The sequence below is a fragment of the Sceloporus undulatus genome, chromosome 1 (assembly GCF_019175285.1).
Source record: "Sceloporus undulatus isolate JIND9_A2432 ecotype Alabama chromosome 1, SceUnd_v1.1, whole genome shotgun sequence".
NCBI lineage: Eukaryota > Metazoa > Chordata > Lepidosauria > Squamata > Phrynosomatidae > Sceloporus > Sceloporus undulatus.
The window spans coordinates 239,467,636-239,479,572 of record NC_056522.1 but is presented as its reverse complement, the minus strand read 5'-3'; the positions used below and the strand labels follow the sequence as shown (position 1 = coordinate 239,479,572).

At 39.9% G+C, this 11,937-nt stretch overlaps 2 protein-coding genes across 4 annotated transcripts in view; both read left to right on the top strand.

Moving 5' to 3' along the window:
* The window catches only part of SEC22A (SEC22 homolog A, vesicle trafficking protein), a 1,054,631-nt gene that overhangs the window by 856,126 nt on the left and 186,568 nt on the right, over nucleotides 1-11,937 (top strand). The gene's annotated exons all lie outside the window — the stretch shown is intronic.
* PDIA5 (protein disulfide isomerase family A member 5) overlaps nucleotides 1-11,937 on the top strand; it is a 213,893-nt gene that overhangs the window by 107,526 nt on the left and 94,430 nt on the right. For both annotated transcript variants that reach the window (XM_042445080.1, XM_042445081.1), the window contains 2 exons: nucleotides 2,176-2,268; nucleotides 8,396-8,456. In XM_042445080.1, coding sequence (XP_042301014.1) covers nucleotides 2,176-2,268; nucleotides 8,396-8,456 — 154 coding nt within the window. The remainder of the gene's footprint in view (nucleotides 1-2,175; nucleotides 2,269-8,395; nucleotides 8,457-11,937) is intronic.

Sequence of the window (11,937 nt, the reverse complement as noted above, 5' to 3'; positions counted from 1 at the left end):
AAGCACCACAAATACACAGAAAAGGCACTTTAAAAATGCATTTTTAACACAGTTTAAAAATGCACTTTAAAAATACAGTTTAAAAAATGCATTTTAAAAATACATACAGTACTTCCTCCTCCTCCTCCTCCCCCCCTCCTCCCTGGTGCCAAAAAAGGGCAAAGGAAATGGCCCTTTCCTTCCCCTCTGGCTGCAGCCCAGCCCAACAGAGGAGGAGCTCCTCCTCCTGAGCCTGGCTGGCCAATGGAGGCAGACTGGGGCTGGAACAGCCCCGCCCCCTGCCAGTGCTCACAGGCTCAGGCCTGGAGAAGGGGTGGGCTGTTCAGCCCCAGCCTCAGGAGGTCCGAGGTAGTCCTCCTCATTAGCCCTGCGCACAGCTCTACAAGGACCAGCAAAGGCAACCTCATCACCCGTGACAAGGAGGAAACCGTGCAGGGACGCCCCCTAGTAGTCAAAACCCGGGATTGTCCCACCCCCAGCCGGGTTATGGCAACCCTAGTCACACAGAAGAGGGATTACTGGTAAAATACAACAGGGGTGGAAGGATTTAAACTTTCTTTTTCCACATGAATATGTCTTTAAAGTTGTTAGCTTAAAAATAGTTGCTCACTTAACTATAGTTTACTATAAATGTATAGTTTGACTTACACAGATTAATGAAGTGAAAGTTTTGTTTCGTGTTCCCTTTGCTATGGAATATTTCTGTTTCTAATTCTGGTCCTTAAGAGAAACCATTCCTTTGAAGTGGATCTGTGATGGTAGAAAGAATGATAAGAGTTTTTGCTTAGACATTGGAATGAATTACAAGCTTCACTGAGTTAACAGTACAGAGGTTAGCCTGACCTAAAGAGTTGGAGATGACCAGAAAGAATACCTGATGGAACTTTAAATAAAAAGCATTCATTTTCTGTTCCTTTCTTTTCTACTTTTGTTTTCCACCAAAGTAAGAGTAAGGGAAATGGATAGCTTAGACATGATTAGAATTATTGTTTGTTTTCTTATTTAGAGTCCTGTGGTTTGTGGTTGTTATTTTTTTAATCACCCAAATTGTGCCTAGGGATTAGAAGCTTGTGCTATCCATTCTGGCTACCTGTAATTATCCACCAGCAGCCTTTTACTATTGTAATCCCCCCCCCCCCCCTCCACTAATAAAAAAACTATTTTTGTTCTACTGACCAAGAGAGGTCCGCATCAAATGTCTTACTGCAAAGTTTGTAACAGAACCAAATTGGGGATTATACTTGAGCTCCTCCAGGGTCTGATGGCTAAAGGGCACCACATCAAAGTGTACCAAGCCAAGAGTAGAGAATCTGTTCTTTGGAAGGAAAAATCAAATTTGTGAGATTTCAAAATGGGGTTAGAGAACTTTTTGAAGAGACCCATATCTGCATTTGACATGTAAAGTGGGGTAAAAGCTTTAGACAGCAAGAACCTGACTCTCATGTTCAGACTAATTCATTTATATTCTAGCTTTCCTTCAAAGAACGAAGAGCTATCTTTAAATACTGCTTCATGCTCCACTTTGATGCTCACAATATCATGGTGGTGATGAGTTAGGTTGGGAGTTGGTGACTGATGTAGGCCATGGGTAATGTGCTGGTTAGCTAAGGGACATTTGAATCTAGGTGCATCCAGCCCTAGTCTAGCATTCCACTGACTACACTAACAATACCACAATTTCAAGACTTCTGGGATATTTTTTTAAAACTACTGTGAATTTAGTTGTTTTTTTTTTTAAATGAAGAACAGTTAATTCTGTCTGTAAAATCAGAAAGGCAAAGTTAGCATTGGGGGGGTTCATTGTACAGTCAGCGCTCCATGTTTGTGGCTTTGACTTTTGTAGATTTGATTATTCACAGATTTGAGTAACATGTTCTCTTTAGGAATCTGAGAGCCAACATGGCAGTGTAATTTGAACATTGGACTGTGGCTCTGGAGACCAGGATTCGATTCCCAGCTTGGTCATGAAACCCACTGTGTGACCTTGGGGAAGGCAATGGCAAACCTCTGAAGAAGTATTGCCAAGAAAACCTCAGGATAGGTTCAACTTAGGGTTGCTATAAATCAGAGATTACCTGAAGGCACACAACAGCAGCAACAATGAAAACCCTAGGTCCTGTTGTTTAGCTTTATTTATGATTGAAAACACTTGTCTCTCTTTCCATGTCATTGTAGTCAATGGTGGCCTTCCTCAAGGATCCAGAAGGAGCTCCTTTGTGGGAAGAGGATCCTGATGCCAAAGATGTTGTCCATGTTGACAGTGAAAAGGTATGTTGACTAGTATTGTAAATACTTGTGTGGAACAAAGGTTTTATGTCTGAATCACTGAGAGGAATTTAACAGTCATAAGAAAATCCTTTGAGGAAAAATTAGAGTTATTGAGGTGTACAGACCCAATCTAGAGAAATTAGTGCCTTGAAAAGGGCTTGGGATGTATCTGCAATCTCCTTTGCAGCAAATAGAGGATCTAAACCTGGTAAGACTTCCCCAGAATTCCTCTGGTTTAACAGTGCTTGATTCATAAAAGCTGAAAGCAGTCCTAAATCATACTGCTACTTTTCTTTGTCTTGCAAACCAGACTCATTATTCTTCTTGATGTTCTTTCTCTTGAATCTTTGTGAAAAGTATATTGTATTTTTCCCACTCTATTGATTTTAAATTTTAATTGATTGGTCCCTGGCTGGTATTTCATAGAGTCATTTCAATTTCTTAGCTTTCATTCTTATATTAGGAACAGTTACTTTGGCATTCATTTTTTGTAAGAAGATTAATTTTTAATGCTCACCTTTCTTTTCTCTATTACAAGCTCTCTTGGGGTCATTTTCAATTTAAAATTTTCATCTTGTCTTTCCCCTTATACTGGCTCTGAAAAATCCATTCTCATAGCTCCCCATTGCCCTACATTGGTTTCTGTTTAAAGGCAATGAGCAAACAAGCTATTTATCTTTCTTTTGAACCTAGTCTTTAAGAATGGAGTACATGTTTCATTGAAGAACATTGGCCTAAACCCATGATTATCCATCAGAGCTGCAGGTTCCGTGAACATTATAGTACATGGAATCTTGGGCACATTACAGACAGGCCCCTTGAGGCGCCATCATTACATGCGAGGGGCGGCGCTTCCTGATGCGCCTTGCCCCTCGCGCGTAATGAGTGTGTCAAAATGGCGGCACCCTATACAGATGGGTGCCACCATTTTGACATCATGGATGCGCAGCATCCGGACGTCGCGCACCGGAAGTGCCATCGCACTTTGAGGCGCCTCTTCCGGGGCCCAGGAAGAAGCGCCATTTTGGCACTTCTTTGTTGCTGCACCCGGGAACTGCACGGTTTGGCTGCTGCGGTTCTCGGATGCAGCAACCGGCAGCAGCGCAAGACCGCCCCGTTTGGGTGGTCTGTAACACGCCATAGAATTGGAAGACGCCTTAAGGACTTTCAGGTCAGACCTCCTGCTCAATGCAGGATCTCCAGCTGGAGCATCCCCATCAGGTAGCTGTCCAGCATTTTTCTGAAGATGTCCAGAGAAGGAGATATCATCACCTTTCTAGGCAATGAGTTCCATTTACGGATCGCTCTCACTGTCAAGAAATGCCTCCTAATGTTCATTTGAAATCTATCCGTCTGTAACTTGAAACCATTAGACCTAGTTTTATCCTCCAAGGCAGCAAAGAACAAGCCAGCACCCTCCTCTTTGTGGCAGCTCTTGTAGTATTTAATAAGTGTGATCGTGTCATCCCTCAGCCTTCTCTTCATCAAGATGAATGTGCACAGCTCCTTCAACTTCTGTTTTTTGTGCGGTTTTCAGGCTATGTGGTCATGTTCTGTAAAAAAAATTTCTTGATATTTTGCCACAGCATCTGTGGCTGGCATCTTCAGAGAATGCTGGCATGGGAGAGAGTGGGGTATATATATACTGTGTGATTTGGAGGAAGTGAATTACATGTTAATCGCTGTGTTTGTATGTTGTTGAATGGCAAGGCCACGGGGTGTCTATTTAATCAACAGTCCATTGTCTGCTGGGAATCCCTCTCACCCTCGGTGGTTTTCATTTGCCTGGGCTGGGTCTTGATTTTAGTGTTTTTCAGGACTGGTAGCCAAACTTTGGCCTGTTACAGACTGCCAAAATAAAGCTGTTTCGGGTCTGTTTGGAGGTATGCTATTTAAATGATGCATGGGTCCTAAGAGTCTGGAGGTCGCGCCAAAGCCACACTCCATTCCTAAACACTGGAGTGCAGCTTTGGTGCAGCTTCTGGATTCTTAGGGTGCATGCATCATTTAAACAGCATACCTCCCAAGAGACCTAAAGCAGCTTTATTTTGGCAGTCTGTAACAGGCTTTTGTTTACTTTAAGGTTTTCTTCTTTCCTATTGAAGTTGTCCAGATGTTTGTGGATTTCAATGGATTTCAGGGGGGTTCCTCAGCAGACAATGGATCATTAATTAAATGAGCACCCTGAGGCTTTGCCATTCAACAACAGACAAACACATGTAAATCACTTCCTCTCAACTAAGAGTCACACAGTATCAATATACCCCACTCACTCCCATGCCATCATTCTCTGAAGATGCCAGCCCCAGATGCTGGCCAAACGTCAGGAATAAACTTTTCCAGAACTCAGCACATAGCCCAACCCCCCCACCCCCCCCCCCCCCAATCTATGGATTCTGGCCATAAAAGCCTTCGACTTCACATCCTTCAACTTTTCTTCATATGTTTTGTTCTCTGTACCTCTTGTCATCCTTGTTGCCCCTTTCTGAACTCACTCCAGCTTGTCTATATCCTTTTGCAAATGAGATGCCCAGAATGGAACACACTTCTCTAAGTGAACCCTGATCAATGGAGAATAGTGGTAGACTATTACTTCTCTCAGCTTGGAAACTATTCTTCTGGTAATGCAAAGACAACATTTGCCTTCTTCACTGCGACATCACACTGCTGGCTGATATTCAAGCTATGATCAACAATAATCTCAAGATCCCCATATCAGTACATTTGATTTTTGTGCCTTAAGTGTAAAATTTTCATTTGAGCAGGGATTTGAACCCTGGTCTCCCAGTGTCCTAGTCCAATACTCAAACCAAAACCATGCTGGTTCATTTATATCCTTAGGTTTCATCTAATAGAAAGGAACTGTGGTGAATTCTGGGCCCATATACCCCTCTCTTCACTTTTGTTCCCAAGAAAAGAAGTTTGGAACCTTCTGGTCTGAGTTTTAAACAAACTTTCATTGTGACCTTAAAACTATAGAGGTACTGTAGTTTAATTTAACCATGTTTCTGAGAACAAAACAGGATAAAACTATGGTTTGGGATTTTTATTTTTGAACAGTATTCTTAAAAATACGGTTCCTGGAATTCAAGTGTCAAAGAAACCCTGGTTAGTTTAACAAGAATCAAATGCTCCTAACATCAGTCGCCTTCTACATGCAAAAGAAGAACAGCAGGGAATGTTGGAGCCAGAGACTTGTTGTGACTCATTCACATTACCTGTGGTTTCCGATTAGGCCTGAATGGGACCTTACGCTTCTAGACCAATTTGTTATTGTTAAACTTCAGGGTTTAATGGAAAGGAAATTGGTTTTATATTTACTTTAAATAAATTTCTGTTCCATAGTGTTCTGTTTATAAAGTTAAATATGGTGTGAAGTGAGCCACAACCAATATATTTGTAAGTCATTACTGTTATAAACATCTTAATACTGTATATTCTTGTGATGGGGATCCTTACTCCTCCATTCTTTACTTGAAGGAGTTAGAAACCCACCCCTAAAGATTATGCTAGGCAGCTTTTAATTATGATGCTAAAATAATATTGTCACAGTATAAATGAGAAAAAAATATACAGTGATGATAATACAGATTTAGAATCCCTGATCCAAAATGCTTGGGACTAGAAGTGTTTTGGATTTCAGATTTCTTTGGATTTTGGGATATTTGCAAAGACATAATGAGATATATTGGAGATGGGGCCCAAGTCTAAATACAGAATTCATTTAAGTTTCATGTGCACTTTGTACATATGAAGGTAATTGTATACAGCATTTTTAACGTTTGTGTACATTGACCATCAGAAAGTAAAAGCATACAATCTCATCTACCCATGAAAAAGTCACATTCAACCTGTGCAAAAAAATCCCAGTACAAATTAATTTTTAAAAATGGAAGACATATGCTCAGATGATACATGCAGAACATAAATAGCAGTATCAAAACCATGATTCTAACATGGATGTACATTTGTTCATAAGTCTGTTGGTACAGATGAGATACTTCTTAACTTTCTGAATAAATCCCTTCTTTGTAAATCCCACTCGAAGATTGGCCTGCTAGTCTATTTTGGATTAACCTTATTCATGGGAATGTATCAGCTGGAAAACAAATGCATCTATTTACAAATCAGTCAGGAACATAGCCAGGATTTTAGGAAGGGGGGGCAGTCCAGACTAAGTGCCACCATTATAATGCAGTGGTGCAGCAGCGCATGCCATTCGTTTTTCTAATGGAAGGGGGAGTACAGACCCCCCCCCTTGGCTACGTCCCTGAGTCAGTGACAGTATTCCACATGTAACATCTTTGTGGTTACTAGAAAGTTGTCAGGATCTGCTGTTAGCAAATTCATGCTGAATTATCTTAAGGTACATGAAAAAACAATTGGCTGTTTTCCCCTTGAGAGCAATTCATCTTCTCCCAATATACACCACAGTCCATATCAGTCTGCCAAGTATCTCTCTCATTCTGAGGGAAACAAATGCACTCTGCTCTCCCCAGAGTTTCTACAATTTGAATGGAAGATCTCCTAGTGATTTCCAACACCAGCAGGGCTCCCATTCAACTTGTAGCAGCTCTGGGAGGAGGAGAGATAAAATCCAGAGAATATTCAATGCCCCTGTATCAGTAAATCCAACAGCTGTTCCATATATGCCCTATTTTATACAAAGAGAGTGAGAGAGACCAGTTTTCCTCCTAATCCCATCTGTGGATGGATGATTGTCCATACACCGTGGTTTATAAACCCTTGGACAATTGTGGTGTGTGGCCAGTGCTTCCAGTTCTTCTGCCTCTTGGCTATAAATTACATTAAGCTCTATAAACCATAAACCAAGATCTGTAACTGAGACCACATTTGCCACAAGCAAAGAACAGATTTGTTTTTGTGTGCCTTCAAGTTTTGCTCTTGCCTTCCTCAGAGGCTGAGAGAGAGTGACTTGCTCAAGGTCACCCAGCAGGGTTTTATGGCCAAATGAGGATTCTAAACCTGGTCTCCATTCAGATCACTACACAACGCTTGCAGAAGCACAGCAAAAACAACTTCAAGTGGTGCTTCAACACTTTTCTCCACCACTGATCTATTCTTAGAGTTTCCCTTAAAAATTAAGGGCCTGCAATTCGCATGACACTCTCCACAGCATAGGACATGTCTTTTCTAAATAGCAGAGTAAGTGAGATTCCAGCCCTTGAAAAGGATATGAAAGAGACATCATTGCAAGGGGAATGCCTAGTACAATATCTCCTTCACAAGAAATATTTTCCATTTCTCCCAACCCAGAACCTTCTAGTTCATCCCACTTTGAGTTTACAGTTCAATGAGCACAAGAAATTCCACAATCCTAGTTTTGTAGTTCAACAGCCAAACCACACTGGCTTTCTCAGATACAACAACATTAAAAATCCACCAAACATTGATACCTTTATTGGGACAACCAAAATGCATAATACACATGTTGCAAGCTTTCGAATCTCTACTGGCATCTTCATCAGGCAATGTATTAAAAAACATACAGGAGAAATAAATTGAAGATGTTATGTTTTTAACACCTTTCCTAATGAAGAAGTCAGTGAAGCTTTGAAAGCTTGCAATATGTATATTGCACATTTTGATTGTTCCAATAAAGGTATCATGACTTGGTTAATTTTTGATGTTATTGGATTTGCTATATTGACAGCACAGCTACCCCTGGATGTTTTCTCAGATACAGTTCACAAATATTATGTGAACTGAATACTTACCGGTAAGCTGGTTATGTAACAAGGTAAGTGATGGTATGGCACTCCTTTCTTAATGAAAGTAATACCAAATTTCAGCTGTTAAAATTCCACTTCAGAGAAGGTTTAGTCCACGTACAAGAGATATCAACAGGTGGACAGTCTATGGCAGATGCTAGTTTCCTAAGAACTACTTGTCTTTGTAGCAATTTTTGCAGCTTATCAGTCTTTGTGCTAGCAGTAGATGACCTAGGTTTCTTTATTTCCAAGTTCTTTGGCAAATATTAAAAGTCCTGTAATACAAGGCTTATTTTCTGTAGGCTTAGAAATTTTGTATACAACTTATAGGGTTATATAATGTTGCCTATGGTCAGAATTTGTATGAAGGCATGCTTTTCTGTTGGCATTTTCAGGAACTTAAGAGGCTTCTGAAGAAAGAAGATAAGTCTGTGCTGCTGATGTTCTATGCCCCTTGTAAGTAATCTTAAGTGCAAGATCTTGAATTTATTTTTTAAATTTGATTGTCCTTTGTCCAAGCAGAATAATAGTGATGGGCCCACTGTTAAATTATATGTATCTTTGTGCACCAAGGCCATACCATGTGTACATTGTCACTGTTTTGTTGTCTTTATATTCTTCCTTGTTCTATACTTATTCCGTATTTCAGTATAAACTCTCAGCAGTGCAGCATGGTAATATTTCAAATACTTAACTGTTTTCTCTGGGGGCACTCTGCTTAAATTATTGAAAGAGAAAGAAACACTCAGATTTGCTTGCAGACTTAGTGCATGGTTTCATGAGACTAGTAGTTTTCAAGCTGTTTTTAGGTAGCCTATTGTAGCCAGTCCAGAGCATCACATTTGCTTTAGCCATAATCCAATAACAAAACAATGGGCTCTGGCTTGACACTCACGCAAAAATGGTCTGAGTGCACAAGAAGAATGAGTGTACCATTTCAGCAAGGCTAAGTTAGCAAGCTGCTGAGCAAGGTCAGGGAGATTTAATCTCCAGTAGCAGGGAGCAGGTCAGAATTAAGTGGTGAAGGATCTTGGAGACCTCCCAGTGACAGGAGGATTTGGTTCCATAGAGAAATTGCAAACACTATCCCCAAACAAACAAGGTTTTACGATGGATTGTCCTTGTCCTATCTCTGCAGTGAAGCTGCAAGGAATATAAAGACAGTGCCCTAGATAAGGTTATGCACTGATAAACGGCCTTGTACTGAGTTCACTGCTGTTTTTTTCTTTTAAACTAGCAGCCCCTCAAGATATGAACAACTTTGAGTTGTCCTTGTGTTGCTATAGGTCCTTTTACTGATGGGTCTGAGTTACCAGTAAAAGATACATAGTATGGCTTTCAGTAGACAAGTTTGTACCTTAACTATTAACACTTTTCCTTGGGAAGATTATGTGGAGGGGAGGTGCTTTCCTCCCCACAAGCCCCGTAACCAATTCTGATTGGTTCAAATAGCTGGAAACATCCAAAAGCCATCACAGGGGGAGGGATGTTAAAATCATTAGGGGCAGGCAGCTTAAGGTGAGATGGGTTATCAGAATCACTGAGAGCTAGAGTGTTGAGACCTTTTATTTTAATTCATCAAGGTCATGTTGCATTGTACCACTTCTATTGCACTGCAAAATCTGCTGTTTCTTGCTTGACGTGTTGTTCTCTTTAATGTGAGTTCCAATAAATAATGAGTACTGATAAAGCCACTGTCTGTGAGGACTCCTCCTCCTAACCTTTCTCTTGAGATGACATTATGTTCCTTCATGCAGATTTATACTTAACTGCTGTTCTCTTATAGTTCTACATGCACTTCAGTGTTTGTGGACTCATCTCCGAATGGCCTTGCTCTTTTCTGGTTCCTTGCATGTGTTGCAATTGCCTGCTGTTTTATTTCAGTTTGAAGCAATATTGTCTGATATATGCCTGTAAATCATTCTTGCAGGGAGAGTGCATGTTATTGGAACACCTTCACAGTTTGGCCTCTCTTGCAAGCAACTATTTTCTATAACACAAGCCCTTTCTGTAGTACACATTTACCCCTTCCTTTAGCCTATAGATCAGCCTTCCACAGACAGGTGATCTCTGAGTGTTCAAGTGTGTTATACTACAACTCCTATAATCTCCAGCACACATGGCCATTGGCCAGCACATTCAGAAGGCATCCAGGAATATTTTCATATTTTTACTTAATTGGGAAAGAGCCAGATTAATTTTTAAAATAATACTTTTGCTGTTTACATTAAAAATGTATAATTAGTGAATGTTGTTTGACAGGACTTTTTTCTGTGTATACCTAATTCTTTGATTTCTGACTTTCCTGATATTGTTGGAATGGACCCACATTTTCATGTATTAGAATTCTGCAGACAGTTCCATGGAACAGCACCCTGCTTTTTATGGCTCCTTTTCACGCCCTGGAAAGGCCAGATCGGGGCCACACTGGCTGCACATCCCCGTACTGTATTAGATAATAATTTGTTAATGAAATAATTAACAGTTAAACATAAATCATTCAGCATTTTTAAATCCTAAGAAAGTTTCATGAGATGCTTCTGGACTTTGAAAGAAATGAATAATGGATATTAGGCACTTCCCAGTTCTTAAAACATTCTGCCGACTTATTTTTATAACCATCAGTATTAGAAGTGTATTTTACAAAGAATAAGACAGAGAGAGAGCCTTTGGTATTTGTGGATGTGCATTTTCTTTCAAATTACATTCCTGTGATGTGGAATTCAATCAAGGATCAGTGTTGTTGACTCCTATATGTTTTTATTCTTGTAAAAAGACTTATACTCCAAGGTTGGAAAGATAAACATTTATCCTCCATTGCTGAATGGTCAGAAGATCTTCCTGTTTAGCGACACTTGAATACATGCTTTGTAGATGTCAAATTCAAGAAAATATATTTTTGGAAATATGGACAGCCTATATCAATGTATATGCCTTGCCCTTGATCATATGCTATGTACTTCCTCTCTTATTCTTTATTGTTTATTTTCTATGTAGTCATACTTTTAAAAGTCCAGTTAAAACATTTTTAAAAGGGGGAGGGAAAATCCATGTGTATCAAAATATAAAATACAAATTTTAAAAAGTACATAGGAAGGAGTAAAAAGAGAATGATGAAAAGGTATGGTATCATCATCGTCTCTTGTCATTTCCCCCCCAGTTTACTCCATGCAAATGCTGACTCATATGGTCAAAGGAGTCAGTCATCTCAGGACCAATGCAAATGGGCCAAAAGGAGAGGCCAGGGCCCACTTTGGCCTCACTTGGCCCAGGACTGTGGGAATTGGATGGCCCGCTCCTGGAGCAGGCTGCTGCTGTGATCTGAAATGCAAAGCACTACTGAGGATATTACAGTATTGAGTCTAAGCCCTAGTCTTCTGCTTCTTATCCATACACAAAGTGCTCTGCTTAGCATTATAATAAAGTGCCAATTTACAAGATTATTTTTTAAAATTTGCTTAGCATTACGTGCACGTTGTTTTTAGCATGTTAAAGCCAGAAGATTTGGCTGTGTCCCCTCTTTTACTGTCAAATCAGTCTTCAGACATCAGAAGTCTCTGAGTCCTAATGGAGGCTTATCTTTGAATTATTACTGTTTCTTAGTAATCAAGCCAACACTGCCACTGCTGGTTTCTTGATGTCTGTGTACTTAATATGATGAAGGGTGCTTCAGTTAAATTCCTAAGACTTATCTAAATTAAGCCTATAGAACCTATGTGTGGATCCTGTGTTGCCTAAAGGTAAGAAAGAACACATGAATAAAATACAAAGCAATTATACCACGTAGTAAAACAAACTTTATTTAACAAGATGAATAAACCAGGACAAACCGATCAATAGTGAATTTTTTAAAAAACAGGATAAAATAGGTCTCCTGCAGATAATGGTTATGAAAATAAAAACTGGCGCATCCTCTGCTCTAACACTTATGTAAAGG